This window comes from Cololabis saira, unplaced genomic scaffold (assembly GCF_033807715.1).
Source record: "Cololabis saira isolate AMF1-May2022 unplaced genomic scaffold, fColSai1.1 scf106, whole genome shotgun sequence".
In the NCBI taxonomy this organism is placed as follows: domain Eukaryota; kingdom Metazoa; phylum Chordata; class Actinopteri; order Beloniformes; family Belonidae; genus Cololabis; species Cololabis saira.
The window spans coordinates 30,001-55,540 of record NW_026906270.1 but is presented as its reverse complement, the minus strand read 5'-3'; the positions used below and the strand labels follow the sequence as shown (position 1 = coordinate 55,540).

The window sequence follows — 25,540 nt, the reverse complement described above, 5'->3', positions numbered from 1 at the left end:
AAGCTGCAGCTTCAGCTTACGGCCATACCAGCCTGGATGCGCCCGATCTCGTCTGATCTCGGAAGCTAAGCAGGGTCGGGCCTGGTTAGTACTTGGATGGGAGACCGCCTGGGAATACCAGGTGCTGTAAGCTTTTTCAACCAGCAGAGAGCGCTCTCGCTTAATCTACCCACACATATTTCAACGTGGTAAGAGCGACAGCTCAGGTCCTAAAGTGTTTTGCACATGGTTAAGGCACTTTAACTCCAACAAATAAAACCAACAAATCAATGACTTATATTCTATGACTTATCTTCAACTCCATATAAGAGGTATTTCAAGCTGCAGCTTCTGCTTACGGCCATACCAGCCTGGATGCGCCCGATCTCGTCTGATCTCTGAAGCTAAGCAGGGTCGGGCTTGGTTAGTACTTGGATGGTAGACCGCCTGGGAATACCAGGTGCTGTAAGCTTTTTCAACCAGCAGAGAGCGCTCTCGCTTAATCTGCCCACACATATTTCAACGTGGTAACAGTGACAGCTCACGTCCTGAAGTGTTTTGCACATGGTTAAGGCACTTTAACTCCAACAAATAAAACCAACAAATCAATGACTTATATTCTATGACTTATTTTCAACTCCATATAAGAGGTATTTCAAGCTGCAGCTTCTGCTTACGGCCATACCAGCCTGGATGCGCCCGATCTCGTCTGATCTCGGTAGCTAAGCAGGGTCGGGCCTGGTTAGTACTTGGATGGGAGACCGCCTGGGAATACCAGGTGCTGTAAGCTTTTTCAACCAGCAGAGAGCGCTCTCGCTTAATCTACCCACACATATTTCAACGTGGTAACAGCGACAGCTCACGTCCTAAAGTGTTTTGCACATGGTTAAGGCACTTTAACTCCAACAAATATGCGCTTCTAAATTATTATCACCAACAAATCAATGACTTTTTTGTATGACTTATCTTCAACTCCATATAAGAGGTATTTCAAGCTGCAGCTTCAGCTTACGGCCATACCAGCCTGGATGCGCCCGATCTCGTCTGATCTTGGAAGCTAAGCAGGGTCGGGCCTGGTTAGTACTTGGATGGGAGACCGCCTGGGAATACCAGGTGCTGTAAGCTTTTTCAACCAGCAGAGAGCGGTCTCGCTTAATCTACCCACACATATTTCAACGTGGTAAGGGCGACAGCTCACGTCCTAAAGTGTTTTGCACATGGTTAAGGCACTTTAACTCCAACAAATAAAACCAACAAATCAATGACTTATATTCTATGACTTATCTTCAACTCCATATAAGAGGTATTTCAAGCTGCAGCTTCTGCTTACGGCCATACCAGCCTGGGTGCGCCCGATCTCGTCTGATATCGGAAGCTAAGCAGGGTCGGGCCTGGTTAGTACTTGGATGGGAGACCGTCTGGGAATACCAGGTGCTGTAAGCTTTTTCAACCAGCAGAGAGCGCTCTCGCTTAATCTACCCACACATATTTCAACGTGGTAACAGCGACAGCTCACGTCCTGAAGTGTTTTGCACATGGTTAAGGCACTTTAACTCCAACAAATAAAACCAACAAATCAATGACTCATATTCTATGACTTATCTTCAACTCCATATAAGAGGTATTTCAAGCTGCAGCTTCAGCTTACGGCCATACCAGCCTGGATGCGCCCGATCTCGTCTGATCTCGGAAGCTAAGCAGGGTCGGGCCTGGTTAGTACTTGGATGGGAGACCGCCTGGGAATACCAGGTGCTGTAAGCTTTTTCAACCAGCAGAGAGCGCTCTCGCTTAATCTACCCACACATATTTCAACGTGGTAAGAGCGACAGCTCAGGTCCTAAAGTGTTTTGCACATGGTTAAGGCACTTTAACTCCAACAAATAAAACCAACAAATCAATGACTTATATTCTATGACTTATCTTCAACTCCATATCAGAGGTATTTCAAGCTGCAGCTTCTGCTTACGGCCATACCAGCCTGGATGCGCCCGATCTCGTCTGATCTCTGAAGCTAAGCAGGGTCGGGCCTGGTTAGTACTTGGATGGTAGACCGCCTGGGAATACCAGGTGCTGTAAGCTTTTTCAACCAGCAGAGAGCGCTCTCGCTTAATCTGCCCACACATATTTCAACGTGGTAACAGTGACAGCTCACGTCCTGAAGTGTTTTGCACATGGTTAAGGCACTTTAACTCCAACAAATAAAACCAACAAATCAATGACTTATATTCTATGACTTATCTTCAACTCCATATAAGAGGTATTTCAAGCTGCAGCTTCTGCTTACGGCCATACCAGCCTGGATGAGCCCGATCTCGTCTGATCTCGGAAGCTAAGCAGGGTCGGGCCTGGTTAGTACTTGGATGGGAGACCGCCTGGGAATACCAGGTGCTGTAAGCATTTTCAACCAGCAGAGAGCGCTCTCGCTTAATCTACCCACACATATTTCAACGTGGTAACAGCGACAGCTCACGTCCAAAAGTGTTTTTCACATGGTTAAGGCACTTTAACTCCAACAAATAAGCGCTTCTAAATTATTATCACCAACAAATCAATGACTTATATTATATGACTTATCTTCAACTCCATATAAGAGGTATTTCAAGCTGCAGCTTCAGCTTACGGCCATACCAGCCTGGATGCGCCCGATCTCGTCTGATCTCGGAAGCTAAGCAGGGTCGGGCCTGGTTAGTACTTGGATGGGAGACCGCCTGGGAATACCAGGTGCTGTAAGCTTTTTCAACCAGCAGAGAGCGCTCTCGCTTAATCTACCCACACATATTTCAACGTGGTAAGAGCGACAGCTCACGTCCTAAAGTGTTTTGCACATGGTTAAGGCACTTTAACTCCAACAAATAAAACCAACAAATCAATAACTTATATTCTATGACTTATCTTCAACTCCATATAAGAGGTATTTCAAGCTGCAGCTTCTGCTTACGGCCATACCAGCCTGGATGCGCCCGATCTCGTCTGATATCGGAAGCTAAGCAGGGTCGGGCCTGGTTAGTACTTGGATGGGAGACCGTCTGGGAATACCAGGTGCTGTAAGCTTTTTCAACCAGCAGAGAGCGCTCTCGCTTAATCTACCCACACATATTTCAACGTGGTAACAGCGACAGCTCACGTCCTGAAGTGTTTTGCACATGGTTAAGGCACTTTAACTCCAACAAATAAAACCAACAAATCAATGACTCATATTCTATGACTTATCTTCAACTCCATATAAGAGGTATTTCAAGCTGCAGCTTCAGCTTACGGCCATACCAGCCTGGATGCGCCCGATCTCGTCTGATCTCGGAAGCTAAGCAGGGTCGGGCCTGGTTAGTACTTGGATGGGAGACCGCCTGGGAATACCAGGTGCTGTAAGCTTTTTCAACCAGCAGAGAGCGCTCTCGCTTAATCTACCCACACATATTTCAACGTGGTAAGAGCGACAGCTCAGGTCCTAAAGTGTTTTGCACATGGTTAAGGCACTTTAACTCCAACAAATAAAACCAACAAATCAATGACTTATATTCTATGACTTATCTTCAACTCCATATCAGAGGTATTTCAAGCTGCAGCTTCTGCTTACGGCCATACCAGCCTGGATGCGCCCGATCTCGTCTGATCTCTGAAGCTAAGCAGGGTCGGGCCTGGTTAGTACTTGGATGGTAGACCGCCTGGGAATACCAGGTGCTGTAAGCTTTTTCAACCAGCAGAGAGCGCTCTCGCTTAATCTGCCCACACATATTTCAACGTGGTAACAGTGACAGCTCACGTCCTGAAGTGTTTTGCACATGGTTAAGGCACTTTAACTCCAACAAATAAAACCAACAAATCAATGACTTATATTCTATGACTTATTTTCAACTCCATATAAGAGGTATTTCAAGCTGCAGCTTCTGCTTACGGCCATACCAGCCTGGATGCGCCCGATCTCGTCTGATCTCGGTAGCTAAGCAGGGTCGGGCCTGGTTAGTACTTGGATGGGAGACCGCCTGGGAATACCAGGTGCTGTAAGCTTTTTCAACCAGCAGAGAGCGCTCTCGCTTAATCTACCCACACATATTTCAACGTGGTAACAGCGACAGCTCACGTCCTAAAGTGTTTTGCACATGGTTAAGGCACTTTAACTCCAACAAATATGCGCTTCTAAATTATTATCACCAACAAATCAATGACTTTTTTGTATGACTTATCTTCAACTCCATATAAGAGGTATTTCAAGCTGCAGCTTCAGCTTACGGCCATACCAGCCTGGATGCGCCCGATCTCGTCTGATCTTGGAAGCTAAGCAGGGTCGGGCCTGGTTAGTACTTGGATGGGAGACCGCCTGGGAATACCAGGTGCTGTAAGCTTTTTCAACCAGCAGAGAGCGGTCTCGCTTAATCTACCCACACATATTTCAACGTGGTAAGGGCGACAGCTCACGTCCTAAAGTGTTTTGCACATGGTTAAGGCACTTTAACTCCAACAAATAAGCGCTTCTAAATTATTATCACCAACAAATCAATGACTTATATTATATGACTTATCTTCAACTCCATATAAGAGGTATTTCAATCTGCAGCTTCAGCTTACGGCCATACCAGCCTGGATGCGCCCGATCTCGTCTGATCTCGGAAGCTAAGCAGGGTCGGGCCTGGTTAGTACTTGGATGGGAGACCGCCTGGGAATACCAGGTGCTGTAAGCTTTTTCAACCAGCAGAGAACGCTCTCGCTTAATCTACCCACACATATTTCAACGTGGTAACAGCGACAGCTCACGTCCTAAAGTGTTTTGCACATGGTTAAGGCACTTTAACTCCAACAAATAAAACCAACAAATCAATGACTTATATTCTATGACTTATCTTCAACTCCATATCAGAGGTATTTCAAGCTGCAGCTTCTGCTTACGGCCATACCAGCCTGGATGCGCCCGATCTCGTCTGATCTCGGAAGCTAAGCAGGGTCGGGCCTGGTTAGTACTTGGATGGGAGACCGCCTGGGAATACCAGGTGCTGTAAGCTTTTTCAACCAGCAGAGAACGCTCTCGCTTAATCTACCCACACATATTTCAACGTGGTAACAGCGACAGCTCACGTCCTAAAGTGTTTTGCACATGGTTAAGGCACTTTAACTCCAACAAATAAAACCAACAAATCAATGACTTATATTCTATGACTTATCTTCAACTCCATATAAGAGGTATTTCAAGCTGCAGCTTCTGCTTACGGCCATACCAGCCTGGATGAGCCCGATCTCGTCTGATCTCGGAAGCTAAGCAGGGTCGGGCCTGGTTAGTACTTGGGTGGGAGACCGCCTGGGAATACCAGGTGCTGTAAGCATTTTCAACCAGCAGAGAGCGCTCTCGCTTAATCTACCCACACATATTTCAACGTGGTAACAGCGACAGCTCACGTCCAAAAGTGTTTTTCACATGGTTAAGGCACTTTAACTCCAACAAATAAGCGCTTCTAAATTATTATCACCAACAAATCAATGACTTATATTATATGACTTATCTTCAACTCCATATAAGAGGTATTTCAAGCAGCAGCTTCTGCTTACGGCCATACCAGCCTGGATGCGCCCGATCTCGTCTGATCTCGGAAGCTAAGCAGGGTCGGGCCTGGTTAGTACTTGGATGGGAGACCGCCTGGGAATACCAGGTGCTGTAAGCATTTTCAACCAGCAGAGAGCGCTCTCGCTTAATCTACCTACACATATTTCAACGTGGTAACAGTGACAGCTCACGTCCTGAAGTGTTTTGCACATGGTTAAGGCACTTTAACTCCAACAAATAAAACCAACAAATCAATGACTTATATTCTATGACTTATCTTCAACTCCATATAAGAGGTATTTCAAGCTGCAGCTTCTGCTTACGGCCATACCAGCCTGGATGCGCCCGATCTCGTCTGATCTCGGTAGCTAAGCAGGGTCGGGCCTGGTTAGTACTTGGATGGGAGACCGCCTGGGAATACCAGGTGCTGTAAGCTTTTTCAACCAGCAGAGAGCGCTCTCGCTTAATCTACCCACACATATTTCAACGTGGTAACAGCGACAGCTCACGTCCTAAAGTGTTTTGCACATGGTTAAGGCACTTTAACTCCAACAAATATGCGCTTCTAAATTATTATCACCAACAAATCAATGACTTTTTTGTATGACTTATCTTCAACTCCATATAAGAGGTATTTCAAGCTGCAGCTTCAGCTTACGGCCATACCAGCCTGGATGCGCCCGATCTCGTCTGATCTTGGAAGCTAAGCAGGGTCGGGCCTGGTTAGTACTTGGATGGGAGACCGCCTGGGAATACCAGGTGCTGTAAGCTTTTTCAACCAGCAGAGAGCGGTCTCCCTTAATCTACCCACACATATTTCAACGTGGTAAGGGCGACAGCTCACGTCCTAAAGTGTTTTGCACATGGTTAAGGCACTTTAACTCCAACAAATAAGCGCTTCTAAATTATTATCACCAACAAATCAATGACTTATATTATATGACTTATCTTCAACTCCATATAAGAGGTATTTCAATCTGCAGCTTCAGCTTACGGCCATACCAGCCTGGATGCGCCCGATCTCGTCTGATCTCGGTAGCTAAGCAGGGTCGGGCCTGGTTAGTACTTGGATGGGAGACCGCCTGGGAATACCAGGTGCTGTAAGCTTTTTCAACCAGCAGAGAGCGCTCTCGCTTAATCTACCCACACATATTTCAACGTGGTAACAGCGACAGCTCACGTCCTAAAGTGTTTTGCACATGGTTAAGGCACTTTAACTCCAACAAATATGCGCTTCTAAATTATTATCACCAACAAATCAATGACTTTTTTGTATGACTTATCTTCAACTCCATATAAGAGGTATTTCAAGCTGCAGCTTCAGCTTACGGCCATACCAGCCTGGATGCGCCCGATCTCGTCTGATCTTGGAAGCTAAGCAGGGTCGGGCCTGGTTAGTACTTGGATGGGAGACCGCCTGGGAATACCAGGTGCTGTAAGCTTTTTCAACCAGCAGAGAGCGGTCTCGCTTAATCTACCCACACATATTTCAACGTGGTAAGGGCGACAGCTCACGTCCTAAAGTGTTTTGCACATGGTTAAGGCACTTTAACTCCAACAAATAAGCGCTTCTAAATTATTATCACCAACAAATCAATGACTTATATTATATGACTTATCTTCAACTCCATATAAGAGGTATTTCAATCTGCAGCTTCAGCTTACGGCCATACCAGCCTGGATGCGCCCGATCTCGTCTGATCTCGGAAGCTAAGCAGGGTCGGGCCTGGTTAGTACTTGGATGGGAGACCGCCTGGGAATACCAGGTGCTGTAAGCTTTTTCAACCAGCAGAGAACGCTCTCGCTTAATCTACCCACACATATTTCAACGTGGTAACAGCAACAGCTCACGTCCTAAAGTGTTTTGCACATGGTTAAGGCACTTTAACTCCAACAAATAAAACCAACAAAACAATGACTTATATTCTATGACTTATCTTCAACTCCATATCAGAGGTATTTCAAGCTGCAGCTTCTGCTTACGGCCATACCAGCCTGGATGCGCCCGATCTCGTCTGATCTTGGAAGCTAAGCAGGGTCGGGCCTGGTTAGTACTTGGATGGGAGACCGCCTGGGAATACCAGGTGCTGTAAGCTTTTTCAACCAGCAGAGAGCGGTCTCGCTTAATCTACCCACACATATTTCAACGTGGTAAGGGCGACAGCTCACGTCCTAAAGTGTTTTGCACATGGTTAAGGCACTTTAACTCCAACAAATAAGCGCTTCTAAATTATTATCACCAACAAATCAATGACTTATATTATATGACTTATCTTCAACTCCATATAAGAGGTATTTCAATCTGCAGCTTCAGCTTACGGCCATACCAGCCTGGATGCGCCCGATCTCGTCTGATCTCGGAAGCTAAGCAGGGTCGGGCCTGGTTAGTACTTGGATGGGAGACCGCCTGGGAATACCAGGTGCTGTAAGCTTTTTCAACCAGCAGAGAACGCTCTCGCTTAATCTACCCACACATATTTCAACGTGGTAACAGCGACAGCTCACGTCCTAAAGTGTTTTGCACATGGTTAAGGCACTTTAACTCCAACAAATAAAACCAACAAATCAATGACTTATATTCTATGACTTATCTTCAACTCCATATCAGAGGTATTTCAAGCTGCAGCTTCTGCTTACGGCCATACCAGCCTGGATGCGCCCGATCTCGTCTGATCTCGGAAGCTAAGCAGGGTCGGGCCTGGTTAGTACTTGGATGGGAGACCGCCTGGGAATACCAGGTGCTGTAAGCTTTTTCAACCAGCAGAGAACGCTCTCGCTTAATCTACCCACACATATTTCAACGTGGTAACAGCGACAGCTCACGTCCTAAAGTGTTTTGCACATGGTTAAGGCACTTTAACTCCAACAAATAAAACCAACAAATCAATGACTTATATTCTATGACTTATCTTCAACTCCATATAAGAGGTATTTCAAGCTGCAGCTTCTGCTTACGGCCATACCAGCCTGGATGAGCCCGATCTCGTCTGATCTCGGAAGCTAAGCAGGGTCGGGCCTGGTTAGTACTTGGGTGGGAGACCGCCTGGGAATACCAGGTGCTGTAAGCATTTTCAACCAGCAGAGAGCGCTCTCGCTTAATCTACCCACACATATTTCAACGTGGTAACAGCGACAGCTCACGTCCAAAAGTGTTTTTCACATGGTTAAGGCACTTTAACTCCAACAAATAAGCGCTTCTAAATTATTATCACCAACAAATCAATGACTTATATTATATGACTTATCTTCAACTCCATATAAGAGGTATTTCAAGCAGCAGCTTCTGCTTACGGCCATACCAGCCTGGATGCGCCCGATCTCGTCTGATCTCGGAAGCTAAGCAGGGTCGGGCCTGGTTAGTACTTGGATGGGAGACCGCCTGGGAATACCAGGTGCTGTAAGCATTTTCAACCAGCAGAGAGCGCTCTCGCTTAATCTACCTACACATATTTCAACGTGGTAACAGTGACAGCTCACGTCCTGAAGTGTTTTGCACATGGTTAAGGCACTTTAACTCCAACAAATAAAACCAACAAATCAATGACTTATATTCTATGACTTATCTTCAACTCCATATAAGAGGTATTTCAAGCTGCAGCTTCTGCTTACGGCCATACCAGCCTGGATGCGCCCGATCTCGTCTGATCTCGGTAGCTAAGCAGGGTCGGGCCTGGTTAGTACTTGGATGGGAGACCGCCTGGGAATACCAGGTGCTGTAAGCTTTTTCAACCAGCAGAGAGCGCTCTCGCTTAATCTACCCACACATATTTCAACGTGGTAACAGCGACAGCTCACGTCCTAAAGTGTTTTGCACATGGTTAAGGCACTTTAACTCCAACAAATATGCGCTTCTAAATTATTATCACCAACAAATCAATGACTTTTTTGTATGACTTATCTTCAACTCCATATAAGAGGTATTTCAAGCTGCAGCTTCAGCTTACGGCCATACCAGCCTGGATGCGCCCGATCTCGTCTGATCTTGGAAGCTAAGCAGGGTCGGGCCTGGTTAGTACTTGGATGGGAGACCGCCTGGGAATACCAGGTGCTGTAAGCTTTTTCAACCAGCAGAGAGCGGTCTCCCTTAATCTACCCACACATATTTCAACGTGGTAAGGGCGACAGCTCACGTCCTAAAGTGTTTTGCACATGGTTAAGGCACTTTAACTCCAACAAATAAGCGCTTCTAAATTATTATCACCAACAAATCAATGACTTATATTATATGACTTATCTTCAACTCCATATAAGAGGTATTTCAATCTGCAGCTTCAGCTTACGGCCATACCAGCCTGGATGCGCCCGATCTCGTCTGATCTCGGTAGCTAAGCAGGGTCGGGCCTGGTTAGTACTTGGATGGGAGACCGCCTGGGAATACCAGGTGCTGTAAGCTTTTTCAACCAGCAGAGAGCGCTCTCGCTTAATCTACCCACACATATTTCAACGTGGTAACAGCGACAGCTCACGTCCTAAAGTGTTTTGCACATGGTTAAGGCACTTTAACTCCAACAAATATGCGCTTCTAAATTATTATCACCAACAAATCAATGACTTTTTTGTATGACTTATCTTCAACTCCATATAAGAGGTATTTCAAGCTGCAGCTTCAGCTTACGGCCATACCAGCCTGGATGCGCCCGATCTCGTCTGATCTTGGAAGCTAAGCAGGGTCGGGCCTGGTTAGTACTTGGATGGGAGACCGCCTGGGAATACCAGGTGCTGTAAGCTTTTTCAACCAGCAGAGAGCGGTCTCGCTTAATCTACCCACACATATTTCAACGTGGTAAGGGCGACAGCTCACGTCCTAAAGTGTTTTGCACATGGTTAAGGCACTTTAACTCCAACAAATAAGCGCTTCTAAATTATTATCACCAACAAATCAATGACTTATATTATATGACTTATCTTCAACTCCATATAAGAGGTATTTCAATCTGCAGCTTCAGCTTACGGCCATACCAGCCTGGATGCGCCCGATCTCGTCTGATCTCGGAAGCTAAGCAGGGTCGGGCCTGGTTAGTACTTGGATGGGAGACCGCCTGGGAATACCAGGTGCTGTAAGCTTTTTCAACCAGCAGAGAACGCTCTCGCTTAATCTACCCACACATATTTCAACGTGGTAACAGCAACAGCTCACGTCCTAAAGTGTTTTGCACATGGTTAAGGCACTTTAACTCCAACAAATAAAACCAACAAAACAATGACTTATATTCTATGACTTATCTTCAACTCCATATCAGAGGTATTTCAAGCTGCAGCTTCTGCTTACGGCCATACCAGCCTGGATGCGCCCGATCTCGTCTGATCTCGGAAGCTAATCAGGGTCGGGCCTGGTTAGTACTTGAATGGGAGACCGCCTGGGAATACCAGGTGCTGTAAGCTTTTTCAACCAGCAGAGAACGCTCTCGCTTAATCTACCCACACATATTTCAACGTGGTAACAGCGACAGCTCACGTCCTAAAGTGTTTTGCACATGGTTAAGGCACTTTAACTCCAACAAATAAAACCAACAAAATCAATGACTTATATTCTATGACTTATCTTCAACTCCATATAAGAGGTATTTCAAGCTGCAGCTTCTGCTTACGGCCATACCAGCCTGGATGAGCCCGATCTCGTCTGATCTCGGAAGCTAAGCAGGGTCGGGCCTGGTTAGTACTTGGATGGGAGACCGCCTGGGAATACCAGGTGCTGTAAGCATTTTCAACCAGCAGAGAGCGCTCTCGCTTAATCTACCCACACATATTTCAACGTGGTAATAGCGACAGCTCACGTCCAAAAGTGTTTTTCACATGGTTAAGGCACTTTAACTCCAACAAATAAGCGCTTCTAAATTATTATCACCAACAAATCAATGACTTATATTATATGACTTATCTTCAACTCCATATAAGAGGTATTTCAAGCAGCAGCTTCTGCTTACGGCCATACCAGCCTGGATGCGCCCGATCTCGTCTGATCTCGGAAGCTAAGCAGGGTCGGGCCTGGTTAGTACTTGGATGGGAGACCGCCTGGGAATACCAGGTGCTGTAAGCATTTTCAACCAGCAGAGAGCGCTCTCGCTTAATCTACCCACACATATTTCAACGTGGTAACAGTGACAGCTCACGTCCTGAAGTGTTTTGCACATGGTTAAGGCACTTTAACTCCAACAAATAAAACCAACAAATCAATGACTTATATTCTATGACTTATCTTCAACTCCATATAAGAGGTATTTCAAGCTGCAGCTTCTGCTTACGGCCATACCAGCCTGGATGCGCCCGATCTCGTCTGATCTCGGTAGCTAAGCAGGGTCGGGCCTGGTTAGTACTTGGATGGGAGACCGCCTGGGAATACCAGGTGCTGTAAGCTTTTTCAACCAGCAGAGAGCGCTCTCGCTTAATCTACCCACACATATTTCAACGTGGTAACAGCGACAGCTCACGTCCTAAAGTGTTTTGCACATGGTTAAGGCACTTTAACTCCAACAAATATGCGCTTCTAAATTATTATCACCAACAAATCAATGACTTTTTTGTATGACTTATCTTCAACTCCATATAAGAGGTATTTCAAGCTGCAGCTTCAGCTTACGGCCATACCAGCCTGGATGCGCCCGATCTCGTCTGATCTTGGAAGCTAAGCAGGGTCGGGCCTGGTTAGTACTTGGATAGGAGACCGCCTGGGAATACCAGGTGCTGTAAGCTTTTTCAACCAGCAGAGAGCGGTCTCGCTTAATCTACCCACACATATTTCAACGTGGTAAGGGCGACAGCTCACGTCCTAAAGTGTTTTGCACATGGTTAAGGCACTTTAACTCCAACAAATAAGCGCTTCTAAATTATTATCACCAACAAATCAATGACTTATATTATATGACTTATCTTCAACTCCATATAAGAGGTATTTCAATCTGCAGCTTCAGCTTACGGCCATACCAGCCTGGATGCGCCCGATCTCGTCTGATCTCGGTAGCTAAGCAGGGTCGGGCCTGGTTAGTACTTGGATGGGAGACCGCCTGGGAGTACCAGGTGCTGTAAGCTTTTTCAACCAGCAGAGAGCGCTCTCGCTTAATCTACCCACACATATTTCAACGTGGTAACAGCGACAGCTCACGTCCTAAAGTGTTTTGCACATGGTTAAGGCACTTTAACTCCAACAAATAAAACCAACAAATCAATGACTTATATTCTATGACTTATCTTCAACTCCATATCAGAGGTATTTCAAGCTGCAGCTTCTGCTTACGGCCATACCAGCCTGGATGCGCCCGATCTCGTCTGATCTCGGAAGCTAAGCAGGGTCGGGCCTGGTTAGTACTTGGATGGGAGACCGCCTGGGAATACCAGGTGCTGTAAGCTTTTTCAACCAGCAGAGAACGCTCTCGCTTAATCTACCCACACATATTTCAACGTGGTAACAGCGACAGCTCACGTCCTAAAGTGTTTTGCACATGGTTAAGGCACTTTAACTCCAACAAATAAAACCAACAAATCAATGACTTATATTCTATGACTTATCTTCAACTCCATATAAGAGGTATTTCAAGCTGCACCTTCTGCTTACGGCCATACCAGCCTGGATGCGCCCGATCTCGTCTGATCTCGGAAGCTAAGCAGGGTCGGGCCTGGTTAGCACTTGGATGGGAGACCGCCTGGGAATAGCAGGTGCTGTAAGCTTTTTCAACCAGCAGAGAACGCTCTCGCTTAATCTACCCACACATATTTCAACGTGGTAACAGCGACAGCTCACGTCCTAAAGTGTTTTGCACATGGTTAAGGCACTTTAACTCCAACAAATAAAACCAACAAATCAATGACTTATATTCTATGACTTATCTTCAACTCCATATAAGAGGTATTTCAAGCTGCAGCTTCTGCTTACGGCCATACCAGCCTGGATGCGCCCGATCTCGTCTGATCTCGGAAGCCAAGCAGGGTTGGGCCTGGTTAGTACTTGGATGGGAGACCGCCTGGAAATACCAGGTGCTGTAAGCTTTTTCAACCAGCAGAGAACGCTCTCGCTTAATCTACCCACACATATTTCAACGTGGTAACAGCGACAGCTCACGTCCTAAAGTGTTTTGCACATGGTTAAGGCACTTTAACTCCAACAAATAAAACCAACAAATCAATGACTTATATTCTATGACTTATCTTCAACTCCATATAAGAGGTATTTCCAACTGCAGCTTCTGCTTACGGCCATACCAGCCTGGCCACGCCCTCTGACTTCCTGTTTGTGCAGGAAGAGTGACGTGGCAGTTTGGTTCATGGTGGATGAAGGAGAGACAAAGTTCAGATTGGAAAACAAACGAAAAAGGCTCAGAGAAGTGGAGAACAACAACACCTCCCCCGGCAGCAGTTGCTGCAGGGGGGCTACTCCAAGGGAGTATAAAAAAACTAAAACGGATTACTCGGTGATGAAGGTGGATAACGGACTGGACATGAGCTCAGCTATGACGGACAAAATCGAGTCGGAGGGGATCCCAAGGCAAAAGATGGCCCGCGCAATGGTCGGAGCCGGAGAGAAAGAGAAGAGAGCGGGAGAGGGGCCCGAGGCAGAGAAAGTGGAGAAAAGGAGGACGGGAGGACAACACAGCGGAGCGGTGTGGAAGGGGGCAGAGGAGGAGACGGCAGCAAGGGTGGCGGAGCCGAGAGCTGCAAAAGAATGTTGGGATCAAGCGGAAGACCAGAAAAAACTTGTAGTAAATGTGGAGATAGAGGGAGATGATGCCATCTCCCTCATGGAACTCTTGAAAGCTGTGAGTGTTACATGCGGTCGTGTCGTTGGCTGCCGAGTAAAGGCGGACAGAAAGTGGGAACTAACAATGGGCAACCCGCACGGGAAAAACAGACTGTTAGATGGTTTCAAGATAAGAGATTCGCGAGTGATCGCCTCTGAAATAATGAAGGACACGAGAGTGGTCTCATTTTTAAGTCTTCCTATTTATATCACTGATGAGCAGATTTTCACAAAGCTGGCACATTGGGGAGTAGAGCCGGTCTCACCAATCAAGAAGAGAAAATGGCCTGGCACGGACATATTCGACGGCACCAGGTTCCTGAAAGTCAGGTTCCCAGAGTCGGTGGCGGCTCTGCCGTATAGCACGAAATTTGACACGCTCGAGGGTCCGGAGTATTTCAGGATCATCCATAACAACCAAATGAGGGTGTGCAGACTGTGCCTACAGCAGGGGCACATTCTGCGGGAATGTCCTGAGTTCCTGTGTTACAAATGTAACAAACAAGGACACTATGCAAGAGAATGTGCACGCATGACGGAACGAACCGGCGGAGAGCAGGAGGAGAAGGAGGAGAAGGAGGAGACGGAGGAGTTGGTGGAGGAGAGCGAGGCAGAAAAGAAGGAGGCGGCGGAGGAAGAGGAGGAGGAGGAAGACGGAGAAGGAGAGGTTGAGAGCCTGGTGGGGGACATGGAGGAGGAAGCGGTGGAGGAATCGATGGAGGAAGCAGGGAGTGACGAGGGAGGAGATGTCGCAGAGGATGCAAAGGAGGGGAGCAGTGGAGATGAGGAGGAACGAGGCGGACAAGATTGGGGTGAAGGACAAAGCAGCGGGGGGTCGCTTCCTTGTGCGCAGCAGAGAGTCACCAGGCGGGGTGGTGAGAATCCTGCTGAGACGGAGGACGTGGAGACCGGAAACGGAGCGAGGGGGATATCGAGGAAAAGATCAGGTACGAGAAAAGGGCGAGCACAGAAGAAACGTATGCACAATGAGGAAACTTCTAATATCCAGCGGTGATGGTCCGTTTCTCCTCCTTATCATGGTGTTAATGCCAATAGTGGCGATTTTGTGTAAAAGGGACAGTGGAATTAAGGCCACGATGAGGGCTAAAGATGTAGAAGGAAGATGGATTACAGTTTTTCACAATTGCTAACACACGTTTTTCACAACCTAACGGCATTCTCAAAACTGCACACACAAAACTGAAAACATCACACACAAAATGCTAAACCCTGTCACTTCTTCTCCAGGAAGACTCTTTTCCATCAAATCTCTTAACTGTTCCCAAAATGGAGCTCATGTTTTCATTTGGTACACACAGCCATATTTTCAAATGATACACACATACCATTCATTTGGTACACACAACTAAGCATTTACTGCACACACACCAAGCATTCACAGCACAATGAAGTGCAAAACTGAAAACACAATCATAGAAATGGAACACACATGGATGTCAATGACTATTGAGAATAATCAATTTATCTTTTTGGAAGATTACTGTGTAGGCCTACTTTTGTCATAGTCAAACATAAAACAGCACAAACATATGCAGCCAAAAAATGTTTTATTTATTTTTCTTTTATACATTTTTGGACGTAAATGTACTGTGAACTGGCCTGCTCAAACCCCCCCTCCATCATGCCTCTGGTTTCTATCTGGCCAGAGGGCCTCATCCACATCCACAGCAATGTCCTCCCTGTCCAGGCAGCGTTGGAAAAAACGCCTTGAGTGGCGCATAAAGCCCTGACAGGACTCAGGACTTACATCGGCACAAGCCTCCTCCATGGCCTGGAGCAGTGTGACCCTGGTCTGTGTGTTCCGTTCGTATACCTGAGATGATGAGATGATGAGATATACTTTTATTGTCCCACGAGGGGAAAATTGTCTTGCGCAAAAGGTTACAAGTGCACAAGTGCACACACACACAGAAAATACATAGAATAAACACACAACAATACACATTAGAAGCACGATGAACAGTACACAGTAGCAGCGTTGCACAAGGTAAGGAGAAAAACTGGATAAAAGTAAGGTAAAAAAAAATAAAAAAAAATAAAATACCTTCCACCTCCAAGCTGAAAAGAACTCCTCGATGGGGTTCAGGAAAGGAGAATAAGGTGGAAGGTATAGAACGGAAACATTTTGGTGGTCCTGGAACCATTCCTGCACTCGAGCAGCCCGGTGGAAGCTTACATTGTCCCAGATGACGACAAAATGTACCCTCTGTTGGTCATATACGTGGTCAGGTGGTACCAGAAGGTTGTGCAGGCCATCCAGGAAGGCAAGGAGGAGGTCAGTGTTATAGGCCCCTAGGTGGGCGTGGCGGTGTACGATGCCATGGTGGTTCATGGCTGCACACATTGTGATGTTCCCACCACGCTGGCCGGGGACCTCAACAATGGCCCGCTGGCCAATGATATTTCGGGCCCTGCGCCTCCTCTTCACTAGGTTGAAGCCAGCCTCGTCCATGTAAATGTACTCATATATTTCATTGGCTGTATCAAGCTCTTGGATCCTCTGAAACAGACATGAGAATGCAAGTTACAGTATGGACACAGAGAGGTCAACACAGTGGGCTACAGTGAGACACTGTTGAAAAGGAAAATATTAGATTACAGGTACAATACATGCATGCATCAGTGCTGAATGTATGGGACTTACCAGTACAAACTGTCGTCGCAACTCCTTTGTGCGGTCTGTGTTCCGCTCAAATGGGACCCTGTAAGCCTGTTTCATGCTGATTGCATTTCTCTGTAGAACCCGGTCTATTGTGGAGAGGCTGACGGTGTTGATATTTCTGAATGTGCCGTGGTCAGCCAGGATCCGGGTCTTTATTTGTCGGAGTGTGATAGTATTGTTCTCACGAACAATGTTAACTATTGCAATCTCCTGTTCGGGAGTGAACATTTGTCTTCTGCCCCCACGGTGTGGTTCCCTTTCAGTCCTGCAAAAAAATCACATGTGTGAAGTGAGCTATGCTCTTATCATCATACATCACATTTATAGCTAATCAAATCATCTCTATGAGGTGACAAGTCAATCACAAGCCAGTTTGTGTTCACAGAGATCAACAAAGCTGGGCATAGGAGGAGCTAGCGCCCCTCAAAATTACTGTGAGCACACTGTATTCTATTGAATGTAGTATTACAGTATATAGTACACAAGATATAGATAAATAGATTTTGTACCTGTTCTCCAGCCTGAATGTTCTTACAGTTTTTTCTGAATCCTTAAGTACATTTTTTGCAACATTGGCTATTTTTGCTAAACTCTACACACTAATGAGAAAACCTTTCACCAAATTATCAAAACGTTATAGTTCTCTTGCAAAAGCAAACACAGCTTGATTAACTCTTCACACCTTAGTAAAAATGGTGTTTTCATATCAGACAGTAAACACATGCCATCATTTACTAAGCACATAATGTGCCAACTACACACTGATGGTATGAATACAAAACACATCTGGCTTTTTTCTTTTTCTGTGCACAAGGTGGCTAGGTCAGTTTGAGGTCATACTTTTGTCATAGTTCTGTAAACACACAGGGATCCAAACTTCAAGTATTGGTGTTTATTCACACTCATCAAAACAAAGACACAGCACAGAACACAAAATAATACATTCACAAAAAAAAGACAATCAGCCTACATCATGCCGTCTCTCTGGGTCCGGCTACAAAATCTCATCCACATGGCATGCGATGTCCTCCAGTCCAAGGCACCGGGGAAAATACCTCCTTGCATGCCGTATCCAGGCCTGACATGATGCCTGATGCCAATCAGATTTACAGTAAGAATGGAGAGTATGGGGGGAGGTTGAGTGCCATGAAGAGTGGGTGATCAGTAAACCAGTTGTGGACCAAAGCAGCCCTATGGAAACTAACATTGTCCCATATGATGACATATCGGGTCTGCTCTGGCCCTTCCTCTTCCCCCTCCTCGTCCTCCTCTTGCTCCTCCTTGTCCTCTTCCTCTAACTTCCTCTAAACCTCTTGCTTCTTCACCTCCACGCCCTCTTCCTCCAACTCCTTCACCTCCACGTCCTCTCCCTCTTGCTTCTTCACCTCCATGTCCTCTTCCTCCAATTCCTTCACCTCCACGTCCTCTTCCTCGGCCTCCTCTGATTCTTAGGGCCAATCCCATACTCTTCTTGCTCCTTCCATTGTACTCCACACAGACAGCTTACCTGTGGCTTATTTATAGTGCTTACGCTGATTGCAAAGTGAACTAATTCTCTAAAATTGTTTTCACATGTGAAAGTGTGCCAGACAGTTGGCAAAATAGTGTAAATAATAGCCATACATGTGTATAATTTTGCTAGGAGTGTTTTGGAAATTTGGCAATTGAGTGTAAGCAGTGAATTGTGCCTACAGTTTTGCAAAGTGTGTGTTACAAAATTACAAACTGAGTGCAAAGCAGTATTTGTGCTTTTAGTTTGGCTAACTCAGTGAGTGGTTTTGCCATGTGTGTTAATAGTTTTAGAAATTGTGCTACAAGAACAAAATTAGCGCCTAAGCTTTCAGAAAAAACTGTATTATGCCAGCAACTGTGAAGCGGCTGAGATTGGGCTGGACCCTCTGGCCAGCCTCGCTCATGGTCAACCCATGATTCAGAACATGGTCAACTACCGTTGCACGGATCTCATCAGATATTACTGTTCTTCTTCTTCTTTCTCCTCTTCCTCTCCCTCCTCCTCCTCTTCCTCTCCCTCCCCCTCCTCCTCCCCCTCCTCCTCCACCTCCTCCTCCACCTTGTTCTTCTCCTCTTCCTCTTCCTCTCCCTCCTCCTCCACCTTGATCTTCTCCTTGTCCTCCGCCTCCTTCTCTCTGTCTACCTACTCCTCTATGTCGTCCTCCTCTCACTCTCAACCCTCTTCTTCTCTGGTTCTCCATTGTTCACCAAACAAAACATTGCTCTCAAGGCCCTTTGATAGTGCAGTCCTGATTGCAAATGGCTCACCAGACGTGGATGTTTTGAGATTTGACTATGTGTGTGTTGTAGATTGATGCTTTGTGATTTTATGTGAGAAGTGTGTGCAACGACTGAACACTGAGTGTAGTGTTTTGACAACAAGGTGTGTTGTAGGTTGATGCTTTGAGATTTGATGTGATAAGTGTGTCCAACAACTAAACACTGTGTGTAGTGTTTTGACAACAAGGTTGTGTGAAATTGACAACAGAGTGTAAAGAAGGAAAGTCAGAGTCTAATGCAGATAAGGGAGTGTGATGTAGTGTAAATTGTGTTGATTGATTAGGTACTTAAAGTGATGGTTGTGCAAATTGTGCCAAGTTTTCGTTTTTTGTGTGTTAACAATTGTGAAAAACTGTAATATAGATTGTGTAGCTCAGGATGTGAATTATAATATTTTAAATGTCTATGCACCGAATACAGAAGGCGATCGCACAGCCTTCTTTAGGAAATTTTATAAAATAGCCGAAAAGTGTGATGTTATAATAGGAGATTTTAATGTGAAATTGTGTCATCTGGATATAAACGAAAGTTGTGTATGGAGACAAGATGCCTCAAGAAAGGTTCTAAATGACTTTATGATGGTTAACAACTGGTGCGACGTATGGAGAGTGAAAAATCCTGATAAGAGGCAATATTCAAGGGCGCAAGTGGTTCAAGGGGTTCTAAAACGAACCAGAATTGATTTGTGCTTCACGAAGACATCGCATATACGATTATTTAATAATGTGGATTATAAATGGATACACTTAAGCGATCACGCCATACTATCATTAGAAATGGGGGAACAGGAAGAGAAAAGGGGAGGGGGGACATGGCACTTAAATGCACATCTCTTGTACGATGTGAATTATAATAGAGCCATTAGGCAACTAATTTTGAGCGTAAGCTCACAACCGGGTTTTGAAAAGAATATAATACAAGGCTGGGAGGACTTGAAGACAAAAATAAAAGGGAAATCCATACAATATGCGAAAAGGTTTCGGGCGAGACAACAGAAGAAAGAAAGAATGCTAAGAGCAGAAATCGAAAAGGTTGAGAGACAGAAAGGCTCGGAGGGGAATAAGTTAATAAGATTGCATACCGAGTTAAAAGAGTTGGAGAGGTTGAAATGCGAAGGGGCTATATTAAGGAGCAAAGCGCAGTATGCGGTGGAAGGAGAAAAAAATACCGCCTTCTTCCTGAACTTGGAAAAAAGAAGGCAAAACAAATGCTACATAGCGGAAGTGATAAATGAAAAGGGAGAGACAACAGCTGACTTTGTAGAGATCTTAGAGACAGTCCAGAATTATTATACCCATCTTTTTGAAACAGAGGGGACAGATGATGGGATAACAGAGGAGATCCTGGCAAAATGTGAGATGAAGTTAGCTGAAGAAGACACACTCATGTGCGACCAGGAGATGAAGGAAGAGGATATTGATTTGGCAATAAAACAATTAGTACTAAATAAAAGTCCAGGTAGTGATGGACTAACAGCGAATTTTTATAAACAATTCAGTGATATATTGAAACCAATATTGTTAAATTTATACAGAACAATAGAATTAACACAATCCGTGCCGGCATCTATGGCAAGAGGGATCATAACGATCATATATAAGAAAGGGGATAAACGAAATCTAGCCAATTATAGGCCTATAACACTACTAAACACGGATTACAAAATATTGATGAAAGTACTAGCAAACAGAATAAAACAGGTCGTGCACACTATCGTAGAGCCCTCTCAGGCTTATAGTGTGCCGGGAAGGGAAGTTTCAGATATTTTGAATACTGTCAGAGACACAGTAGAATTTTTGAAAACTACCAGCAAAGAGGGCATTCTGGTCTCACTGGACTTCAACAAAGCCTTTGATAGAGTCGAACACAAATTTATGTTCAAAGTTTTGGAGAGGGTGGGATTTGGAGCGCGTTTTCTCGGGTGGATTAGGTTAATGTACGCCAACGCCACTGGCAGTGTGAAGTGTAACGGGGTGGTTACCGATCCTTTTCCGCTTCGAAGGTCGGTGAGACAGGGATGTCCACTGTCCTCAATTTTGTATACAATAATCGTGGAAACACTGGGTGTCCTTATTAAAAAAGATTCAGAAATAAAAGGTATAGAATTACCTGGAGGGGAGATGTGCACCATACAACAGTTTGCTGATGATACCACGTTACTGATTAAAGACATAAATAGTGTACATAGAATAATAAACTTGGTAGAACGATATGGTAGAGCCTCAGGAGCTAAAATAAATCCAGATAAATCAGAAATCATGTTCATCAATATGAAGGGGCCGCCGCAAAATGAATTACCGGTACAATTACAAGCAGAACATATCAAAATATTGGGTACATACATTGGGGTAAACAGTGAAACGGCCAGGGACATGACATGGACTAGTATAATTAAAAGGATAGAAGCAATTTTGTGCTATTGGCGAATGAGGAACCTGAAACTCAATGGGAAGGTGGTGGTATTAAATAGCTTGGTAATGTCTAAAATATATTATGCACTCACGGTGATAGATCTACCCTTATGGGCACTAAACAAACTAAATGAGATTATGACAGTTTTCTTGTGGGGGACAACGGTGGGGAAAATCGCAAGAAAAACATTAATAGGGAAATATGAAGAGGGAGGGCTAAAATTACTAGACATAGAAAGTAAGAAAAATGCTTTCAGGATTAAATTGGTCAGAAAATATCTGTACGATGACACGGCTTACGGCTGGAAGGTTCTTATGCAGTTTTTTTTAAATCGAGTGCTCGGAATAGGAGATTTTGTCCTGCTTATGAAACCGAAGAGGCCGATGACAGCGGGAGTCCCATTATTTTATAGGGAGGTCCTCGAAGCACAAGCTGGCTTCCTGGAGCATATAGAATATGGGGCGAATTCTATAAGCCTAATAAGAGAACTGCCGATATTTTTAAATAAATATATAAAGAAAGAAAATAAAATGTTGTATAATAACAAAATGATAAGAGCTGGACTAGTACAGCTGAAAGATATAATGTATGAATTTGTGCCCGGTTTTTTGCCGACGCAGGCCGTGGTGGATAGTATAAGGGAAGTTGATTATAATTCAACATACACGGTCATAGAGAATTATTATAAGACTATTCAGAGAAGTATCCCACAACAATGGAGAAGGCTGATAGAAACAGGTACAGCTAGAGATAGGACGAGCAAACTCCCAGAGCTGGGAATTAAGCGAGAGGGGGAAAACAAGAGCTTCAGTCTGATCTCCTGCAAGGAAATCTACGAGCGTTTTTTAGTGAACGTCACGAAATCACCGGCCTCCTTGTCGTATTGGAGCAAGGTCTTTCCACAGAAAGAGGGGTGGAAAATATGGGAGAAATGGAAAGTACAGGGTAACAGCATCGAGGCTGAGGACAATGATTTCAAAATAAGACACAATAAAATTTTTACTAATGTGGTTTTACATCAACTGGATAAAGCTGTAGACAGAGATTGTGATGTTTGTGGCTTATTGCCGGAAACGCTGATGCATATGTTTGATATTTGTCCTGAGTTATCTGGCTTTTTTGGGTTATTGAAGAAATGTCTAATAGAAAAATTGGGAATGGTGTGGGACGGAAGGGATTCATGGGAGTTTTTTCTTTTATTTGGAAACTGGCAATACAGTAACATTTGAAACGAAATGCTGTGCAGATTTATGTTGAGCCATGCACGATGGGCAATAAGGGCACGAAGAAACAAGGCACATTACGAACGAAGGGTTATTGCAATATGGCCGATTTTTCAAAACATAGTGAAGAAACAGATTCGATACAGGTTGATACATGGGGTAGACCATTTTGAACGACTGTATGTGAAGGATGCCAATCTCCTATCCCTTGATAAAGAAAAGAGGATTGTGTGGAATTGGTAGCTCTTTTTGGACTGTGTAGTTGGGAAATTGTGTGTTATAAAAAAAAAAAAAAAAAAAAAAAAAAAAAAAAAAAAAAAAAATTGGCTACTTCATCTTTTGAAAATTGTGCACAGTGATCATATAGTTGGAATGATTTTTCACCCTGTGGGATGGCTGAACGAATGATGCTGGGTTTTGAAATGCCACTATGTGCAAATCAGGTTTGTTTTTGTAATTCGAGTGCTGATGTTGTTTTTCTTTTCTTTTGAAAAAAGGACCTGAGTGTAAATGTCACAGAGAGAGGAAAATGTGTTGGAAATGGATACTGTAAACAAAAATATATTTTTTTTGTAAATATATTTTCATAATAAAAGACAAAAAAAAAGATGCGCCCGATCTCGTCTGATCTCGGAAGCTAAGCAGGGTCGGGCCTGGTTAGTACTTGGATGGGAGACCGCCTGGGAATACCAGGTGCTGTAAGCATTTTCAACCAGCAGAGAGCGCTCTTGCTTAATCTACCCACACATATTTCAACGTGGTAACAGCGACAGCTCAGGTCCTAAAGTGTTTTGCACATGGTTAAGGCACTTTAACTCCAACAAATAAGCGCTTCTAAATTATTATCACCAACAAATCAATGACTTATATTAAATGACTTATCTTCAACTCCATATAAGAGGTATTTCAAGCAGCAGCTTCAGCTTACGGCCATACCAGCCTGGATGCGCCCGATCTCGTCTGATCTCGGAAGCTAAGCAGGGTCGGGCCCGGTTAGTACTTGGATGGGAGACCGCCTGGGAATACCAGGTGCTGTAAGCTTTTTCAACCAGCAGAGAGCGCTCTCGCTTAATCTAACCACACATATTTCAACGTGGTAACAGCGACAGCTCACGTCCTAAAGTGTTTTGCACATGGTTAAGGCACTTTAACTCCAACAAATAAAACCAACAAATCAATTACTTATATTCTATGACTTATCTTCAACTCCATATAAGAGGTATTTCAAGCTGCAGCTTCTGCTTACGGCCATACCAGCCTGGATGCGCCTGATCTCGTCTGATCTCGGAAGCTAAGCAGGGTCGGGCCTGGTTAGTACTTGGATGGGAGACCGCCTGGGAATACCAGGTGCTGTAAGCTTTTTCAACCAGCAGAGAGCGTTCTCGCTTAATCTACCCACACAAATTTCAACGTGGTAACAGCGACAGCTCAGGTCCTAAAGTGTTTTGCACATGGTTAAGGCACTTTAACTCCAACAAATAAGCGCTTCTAAATTATTATCACCAACAAATCAATGACTTATATTATATGACTTATCTTCAACTCCATATAAGAGGTATTTCAAGCAGCATCTTCAGCTTACGGCCATACCAGCCTGGATGCGCCCGATCTCGTCTGATCTCGGAAGCTAATCAGGGTCTGGCCCGGTTAGTACTTGGATGGGAGACCGCCTGGGAATACCAGGTGCTGTAAGCTTTTTCAACCAGCAGAGAGCGCTCTCGCTTAATCTAACCACACATATTTCAACGTGGTAACAGCGACAGCTCACGTCCTAAAGTGTTTTCCCCAATTTTAAGGCACTTTAACTCCAACAAATAAAACCAACAAATCAATGACTTATATTCTATGACTTATCTTCAACTCCATATAAGAGGTATTTCAAGCTGCAGCTTCTGCTTACGGCCATACCAGCCTGGATGCGCCCGATCTCGTCTGATCTCAGAAGCTAAGCAGGGTCGGGCCTGGTTAGTACTTGGATGGGAGACCGCCTGGGAATACCAGGTGCTGTAAGCTTTTTCAACCTGCAGAGAACGCTCTCGCTTAATCTACCCACATATATTTCAACGTGGTAACAGCGACAGCTCAGGTCCTAAAGTGTTTTGCACATGGTTAAGGCACTTTAACTCCAACAAATAAGCGCTTCTAAATTATTATCAACAACAAATCAATGACTTATATTATATGACTTATCTTCAACTCCATATAAGAGGTATTTCAAGCAGCATCTTCAGCTTACGGCCATACCAGCCTGGATGCGCCCGATCTCGTCTGATCTCGGAAGCTAATCAGGGTCTGGCCCGGTTAGTACTTGGATGGGAGACCGCCTGGGAATACCAGGTGCTGTAAGCTTTTTCAACCAGCAGAGAGCGCTCTCGCTTAATCTAACCACACATATTTCAACGTGGTAACAGCGACAGCTCACGTCCTAAAGTGTTTTCCCCAATTTTAAGGCACTTTAACTCCAACAAATAAAACCAACAAATCAATGACTTATATTCTATGACTTATCTTCAACTCCATATAAGAGGTATTTCAAGCTGCAGCTTCTGCTTACGGCCATACCAGCCTGGATGCGCCCGATCTCGTCTGATCTCAGAAGCTAAGCAGGGTCGGGCCTGGTTAGTACTTGGATGGGAGACCGCCTGGGAATACCAGGTGCTGTGAGCTTTTTCAACCTGCAGAGAACGCTCTCG

The 25,540-nt window shown here is 44.8% G+C and overlaps 1 protein-coding gene and 48 non-coding genes across 50 annotated transcripts; 48 read left to right on the top strand and 1 right to left on the bottom strand.

Moving 5' to 3' along the window:
- Positions 1-14: 14 nt before the first annotated feature.
- Positions 15-133, top strand: LOC133438507 (5S ribosomal RNA). Its single transcript, XR_009781655.1, has one exon. It is a non-coding gene; the product is annotated as a 5S ribosomal RNA (ribosomal RNA).
- A 199-nt stretch (positions 134-332) lies between these two features.
- LOC133438485 (5S ribosomal RNA) lies at positions 333-451 on the top strand. Its single transcript, XR_009781641.1, has one exon. It is a non-coding gene; the product is annotated as a 5S ribosomal RNA (ribosomal RNA).
- A 199-nt stretch (positions 452-650) lies between these two features.
- LOC133438546 (5S ribosomal RNA) lies at positions 651-769 on the top strand. Its single transcript, XR_009781691.1, has one exon. It is a non-coding gene; the product is annotated as a 5S ribosomal RNA (ribosomal RNA).
- A 216-nt stretch (positions 770-985) lies between these two features.
- LOC133438410 (5S ribosomal RNA) lies at positions 986-1,104 on the top strand. Its single transcript, XR_009781570.1, has one exon. It is a non-coding gene; the product is annotated as a 5S ribosomal RNA (ribosomal RNA).
- Positions 1,105-1,303: 199 nt separating this feature from the next.
- On the top strand, positions 1,304-1,422 carry LOC133438464 (5S ribosomal RNA). Its single transcript, XR_009781621.1, has one exon. It is a non-coding gene; the product is annotated as a 5S ribosomal RNA (ribosomal RNA).
- Positions 1,423-1,621: 199 nt separating this feature from the next.
- On the top strand, positions 1,622-1,740 carry LOC133438494 (5S ribosomal RNA). Its single transcript, XR_009781650.1, has one exon. It is a non-coding gene; the product is annotated as a 5S ribosomal RNA (ribosomal RNA).
- A 199-nt stretch (positions 1,741-1,939) lies between these two features.
- Positions 1,940-2,058, top strand: LOC133438467 (5S ribosomal RNA). Its single transcript, XR_009781623.1, has one exon. It is a non-coding gene; the product is annotated as a 5S ribosomal RNA (ribosomal RNA).
- A 199-nt stretch (positions 2,059-2,257) lies between these two features.
- On the top strand, positions 2,258-2,376 carry LOC133438433 (5S ribosomal RNA). The gene has a single exon (XR_009781591.1). It is a non-coding gene; the product is annotated as a 5S ribosomal RNA (ribosomal RNA).
- Positions 2,377-2,593: 217 nt separating this feature from the next.
- LOC133438483 (5S ribosomal RNA) lies at positions 2,594-2,712 on the top strand. The gene has a single exon (XR_009781639.1). It is a non-coding gene; the product is annotated as a 5S ribosomal RNA (ribosomal RNA).
- A 199-nt stretch (positions 2,713-2,911) lies between these two features.
- LOC133438444 (5S ribosomal RNA) lies at positions 2,912-3,030 on the top strand. The gene has a single exon (XR_009781601.1). It is a non-coding gene; the product is annotated as a 5S ribosomal RNA (ribosomal RNA).
- Positions 3,031-3,229: 199 nt separating this feature from the next.
- LOC133438472 (5S ribosomal RNA) lies at positions 3,230-3,348 on the top strand. The gene has a single exon (XR_009781628.1). It is a non-coding gene; the product is annotated as a 5S ribosomal RNA (ribosomal RNA).
- A 199-nt stretch (positions 3,349-3,547) lies between these two features.
- On the top strand, positions 3,548-3,666 carry LOC133438466 (5S ribosomal RNA). The gene has a single exon (XR_009781622.1). It is a non-coding gene; the product is annotated as a 5S ribosomal RNA (ribosomal RNA).
- A 199-nt stretch (positions 3,667-3,865) lies between these two features.
- LOC133438545 (5S ribosomal RNA) lies at positions 3,866-3,984 on the top strand. Its single transcript, XR_009781690.1, has one exon. It is a non-coding gene; the product is annotated as a 5S ribosomal RNA (ribosomal RNA).
- Positions 3,985-4,200: 216 nt separating this feature from the next.
- Positions 4,201-4,319, top strand: LOC133438409 (5S ribosomal RNA). The gene has a single exon (XR_009781569.1). It is a non-coding gene; the product is annotated as a 5S ribosomal RNA (ribosomal RNA).
- Positions 4,320-4,536: 217 nt separating this feature from the next.
- LOC133438460 (5S ribosomal RNA) lies at positions 4,537-4,655 on the top strand. The gene has a single exon (XR_009781617.1). It is a non-coding gene; the product is annotated as a 5S ribosomal RNA (ribosomal RNA).
- Positions 4,656-4,854: 199 nt separating this feature from the next.
- Positions 4,855-4,973, top strand: LOC133438449 (5S ribosomal RNA). The gene has a single exon (XR_009781606.1). It is a non-coding gene; the product is annotated as a 5S ribosomal RNA (ribosomal RNA).
- A 199-nt stretch (positions 4,974-5,172) lies between these two features.
- LOC133438450 (5S ribosomal RNA) lies at positions 5,173-5,291 on the top strand. Its single transcript, XR_009781607.1, has one exon. It is a non-coding gene; the product is annotated as a 5S ribosomal RNA (ribosomal RNA).
- A 217-nt stretch (positions 5,292-5,508) lies between these two features.
- Positions 5,509-5,627, top strand: LOC133438529 (5S ribosomal RNA). Its single transcript, XR_009781674.1, has one exon. It is a non-coding gene; the product is annotated as a 5S ribosomal RNA (ribosomal RNA).
- A 199-nt stretch (positions 5,628-5,826) lies between these two features.
- Positions 5,827-5,945, top strand: LOC133438544 (5S ribosomal RNA). Its single transcript, XR_009781689.1, has one exon. It is a non-coding gene; the product is annotated as a 5S ribosomal RNA (ribosomal RNA).
- Positions 5,946-6,161: 216 nt separating this feature from the next.
- LOC133438408 (5S ribosomal RNA) lies at positions 6,162-6,280 on the top strand. The gene has a single exon (XR_009781568.1). It is a non-coding gene; the product is annotated as a 5S ribosomal RNA (ribosomal RNA).
- Positions 6,281-6,497: 217 nt separating this feature from the next.
- LOC133438543 (5S ribosomal RNA) lies at positions 6,498-6,616 on the top strand. Its single transcript, XR_009781688.1, has one exon. It is a non-coding gene; the product is annotated as a 5S ribosomal RNA (ribosomal RNA).
- Positions 6,617-6,832: 216 nt separating this feature from the next.
- On the top strand, positions 6,833-6,951 carry LOC133438407 (5S ribosomal RNA). The gene has a single exon (XR_009781567.1). It is a non-coding gene; the product is annotated as a 5S ribosomal RNA (ribosomal RNA).
- Positions 6,952-7,168: 217 nt separating this feature from the next.
- Positions 7,169-7,287, top strand: LOC133438437 (5S ribosomal RNA). The gene has a single exon (XR_009781595.1). It is a non-coding gene; the product is annotated as a 5S ribosomal RNA (ribosomal RNA).
- A 199-nt stretch (positions 7,288-7,486) lies between these two features.
- Positions 7,487-7,605, top strand: LOC133438406 (5S ribosomal RNA). The gene has a single exon (XR_009781566.1). It is a non-coding gene; the product is annotated as a 5S ribosomal RNA (ribosomal RNA).
- Positions 7,606-7,822: 217 nt separating this feature from the next.
- Positions 7,823-7,941, top strand: LOC133438425 (5S ribosomal RNA). The gene has a single exon (XR_009781584.1). It is a non-coding gene; the product is annotated as a 5S ribosomal RNA (ribosomal RNA).
- Positions 7,942-8,140: 199 nt separating this feature from the next.
- Positions 8,141-8,259, top strand: LOC133438414 (5S ribosomal RNA). The gene has a single exon (XR_009781573.1). It is a non-coding gene; the product is annotated as a 5S ribosomal RNA (ribosomal RNA).
- A 199-nt stretch (positions 8,260-8,458) lies between these two features.
- On the top strand, positions 8,459-8,577 carry LOC133438448 (5S ribosomal RNA). The gene has a single exon (XR_009781605.1). It is a non-coding gene; the product is annotated as a 5S ribosomal RNA (ribosomal RNA).
- Positions 8,578-8,794: 217 nt separating this feature from the next.
- Positions 8,795-8,913, top strand: LOC133438528 (5S ribosomal RNA). The gene has a single exon (XR_009781673.1). It is a non-coding gene; the product is annotated as a 5S ribosomal RNA (ribosomal RNA).
- Positions 8,914-9,112: 199 nt separating this feature from the next.
- Positions 9,113-9,231, top strand: LOC133438541 (5S ribosomal RNA). The gene has a single exon (XR_009781686.1). It is a non-coding gene; the product is annotated as a 5S ribosomal RNA (ribosomal RNA).
- A 216-nt stretch (positions 9,232-9,447) lies between these two features.
- On the top strand, positions 9,448-9,566 carry LOC133438405 (5S ribosomal RNA). The gene has a single exon (XR_009781565.1). It is a non-coding gene; the product is annotated as a 5S ribosomal RNA (ribosomal RNA).
- Positions 9,567-9,783: 217 nt separating this feature from the next.
- On the top strand, positions 9,784-9,902 carry LOC133438540 (5S ribosomal RNA). The gene has a single exon (XR_009781685.1). It is a non-coding gene; the product is annotated as a 5S ribosomal RNA (ribosomal RNA).
- A 216-nt stretch (positions 9,903-10,118) lies between these two features.
- On the top strand, positions 10,119-10,237 carry LOC133438404 (5S ribosomal RNA). The gene has a single exon (XR_009781564.1). It is a non-coding gene; the product is annotated as a 5S ribosomal RNA (ribosomal RNA).
- Positions 10,238-10,454: 217 nt separating this feature from the next.
- LOC133438402 (5S ribosomal RNA) lies at positions 10,455-10,573 on the top strand. Its single transcript, XR_009781562.1, has one exon. It is a non-coding gene; the product is annotated as a 5S ribosomal RNA (ribosomal RNA).
- A 199-nt stretch (positions 10,574-10,772) lies between these two features.
- On the top strand, positions 10,773-10,891 carry LOC133438430 (5S ribosomal RNA). Its single transcript, XR_009781588.1, has one exon. It is a non-coding gene; the product is annotated as a 5S ribosomal RNA (ribosomal RNA).
- A 200-nt stretch (positions 10,892-11,091) lies between these two features.
- Positions 11,092-11,210, top strand: LOC133438432 (5S ribosomal RNA). Its single transcript, XR_009781590.1, has one exon. It is a non-coding gene; the product is annotated as a 5S ribosomal RNA (ribosomal RNA).
- A 217-nt stretch (positions 11,211-11,427) lies between these two features.
- On the top strand, positions 11,428-11,546 carry LOC133438527 (5S ribosomal RNA). Its single transcript, XR_009781672.1, has one exon. It is a non-coding gene; the product is annotated as a 5S ribosomal RNA (ribosomal RNA).
- A 199-nt stretch (positions 11,547-11,745) lies between these two features.
- Positions 11,746-11,864, top strand: LOC133438539 (5S ribosomal RNA). Its single transcript, XR_009781684.1, has one exon. It is a non-coding gene; the product is annotated as a 5S ribosomal RNA (ribosomal RNA).
- Positions 11,865-12,080: 216 nt separating this feature from the next.
- LOC133438462 (5S ribosomal RNA) lies at positions 12,081-12,199 on the top strand. Its single transcript, XR_009781619.1, has one exon. It is a non-coding gene; the product is annotated as a 5S ribosomal RNA (ribosomal RNA).
- Positions 12,200-12,416: 217 nt separating this feature from the next.
- Positions 12,417-12,535, top strand: LOC133438403 (5S ribosomal RNA). Its single transcript, XR_009781563.1, has one exon. It is a non-coding gene; the product is annotated as a 5S ribosomal RNA (ribosomal RNA).
- Positions 12,536-12,734: 199 nt separating this feature from the next.
- On the top strand, positions 12,735-12,853 carry LOC133438390 (5S ribosomal RNA). Its single transcript, XR_009781551.1, has one exon. It is a non-coding gene; the product is annotated as a 5S ribosomal RNA (ribosomal RNA).
- A 199-nt stretch (positions 12,854-13,052) lies between these two features.
- Positions 13,053-13,171, top strand: LOC133438482 (5S ribosomal RNA). The gene has a single exon (XR_009781638.1). It is a non-coding gene; the product is annotated as a 5S ribosomal RNA (ribosomal RNA).
- Positions 13,172-13,370: 199 nt separating this feature from the next.
- Positions 13,371-13,489, top strand: LOC133438441 (5S ribosomal RNA). Its single transcript, XR_009781598.1, has one exon. It is a non-coding gene; the product is annotated as a 5S ribosomal RNA (ribosomal RNA).
- Positions 13,490-15,797: 2,308 nt separating this feature from the next.
- On the bottom strand, positions 15,798-17,038 carry LOC133438383 (uncharacterized). Of its 2 annotated transcripts, none has more exons than XM_061717378.1 (3): positions 16,903-17,038; positions 16,435-16,758; positions 15,798-16,071 (listed from the first exon to the last, which is right to left on the bottom strand). In XM_061717378.1, the coding sequence occupies exons 1-3, from the start codon at positions 16,975-16,977 to the stop codon at positions 15,862-15,864; spliced, it is 609 nt and encodes a 202-aa protein (XP_061573362.1). In that variant the 5' UTR covers positions 16,978-17,038; the 3' UTR covers positions 15,798-15,861. The 2 variants fall into 2 exon arrangements, with proteins under 2 accessions (XP_061573362.1, XP_061573361.1); XM_061717377.1 differs by having other exon boundaries at positions 15,800-16,071; positions 16,303-16,758.
- Positions 17,039-23,769: 6,731 nt separating this feature from the next.
- On the top strand, positions 23,770-23,888 carry LOC133438526 (5S ribosomal RNA). The gene has a single exon (XR_009781671.1). It is a non-coding gene; the product is annotated as a 5S ribosomal RNA (ribosomal RNA).
- Positions 23,889-24,087: 199 nt separating this feature from the next.
- Positions 24,088-24,206, top strand: LOC133438393 (5S ribosomal RNA). Its single transcript, XR_009781554.1, has one exon. It is a non-coding gene; the product is annotated as a 5S ribosomal RNA (ribosomal RNA).
- A 217-nt stretch (positions 24,207-24,423) lies between these two features.
- LOC133438479 (5S ribosomal RNA) lies at positions 24,424-24,542 on the top strand. Its single transcript, XR_009781635.1, has one exon. It is a non-coding gene; the product is annotated as a 5S ribosomal RNA (ribosomal RNA).
- Positions 24,543-24,741: 199 nt separating this feature from the next.
- LOC133438420 (5S ribosomal RNA) lies at positions 24,742-24,860 on the top strand. The gene has a single exon (XR_009781579.1). It is a non-coding gene; the product is annotated as a 5S ribosomal RNA (ribosomal RNA).
- A 217-nt stretch (positions 24,861-25,077) lies between these two features.
- Positions 25,078-25,196, top strand: LOC133438478 (5S ribosomal RNA). Its single transcript, XR_009781634.1, has one exon. It is a non-coding gene; the product is annotated as a 5S ribosomal RNA (ribosomal RNA).
- A 199-nt stretch (positions 25,197-25,395) lies between these two features.
- LOC133438454 (5S ribosomal RNA) lies at positions 25,396-25,514 on the top strand. Its single transcript, XR_009781611.1, has one exon. It is a non-coding gene; the product is annotated as a 5S ribosomal RNA (ribosomal RNA).
- The last annotated feature ends 26 nt before the right edge of the window (positions 25,515-25,540 follow it).

Excerpts from the sequence above, each read along its gene's own strand:
- LOC133438383 (XM_061717377.1), bottom strand. The coding sequence starts at position 16,977 with ATGAAACAGGCTTACAGGGTCCCATTTGAGCGGAACACAGACCGCACA. Across the intron at positions 16,759-16,902 it reads TGCGACGACAGTTTGTACTG|AGGATCCAAGAGCTTGATAC; the intron begins GTAAGTCCCATA and ends TGTCTGTTTCAG. Across the intron at positions 16,072-16,302 it reads TTTCAGCTTGGAGGTGGAAG|GTATACGAACGGAACACACA; the intron begins GTATTTTATTTT and ends TCATCATCTCAG.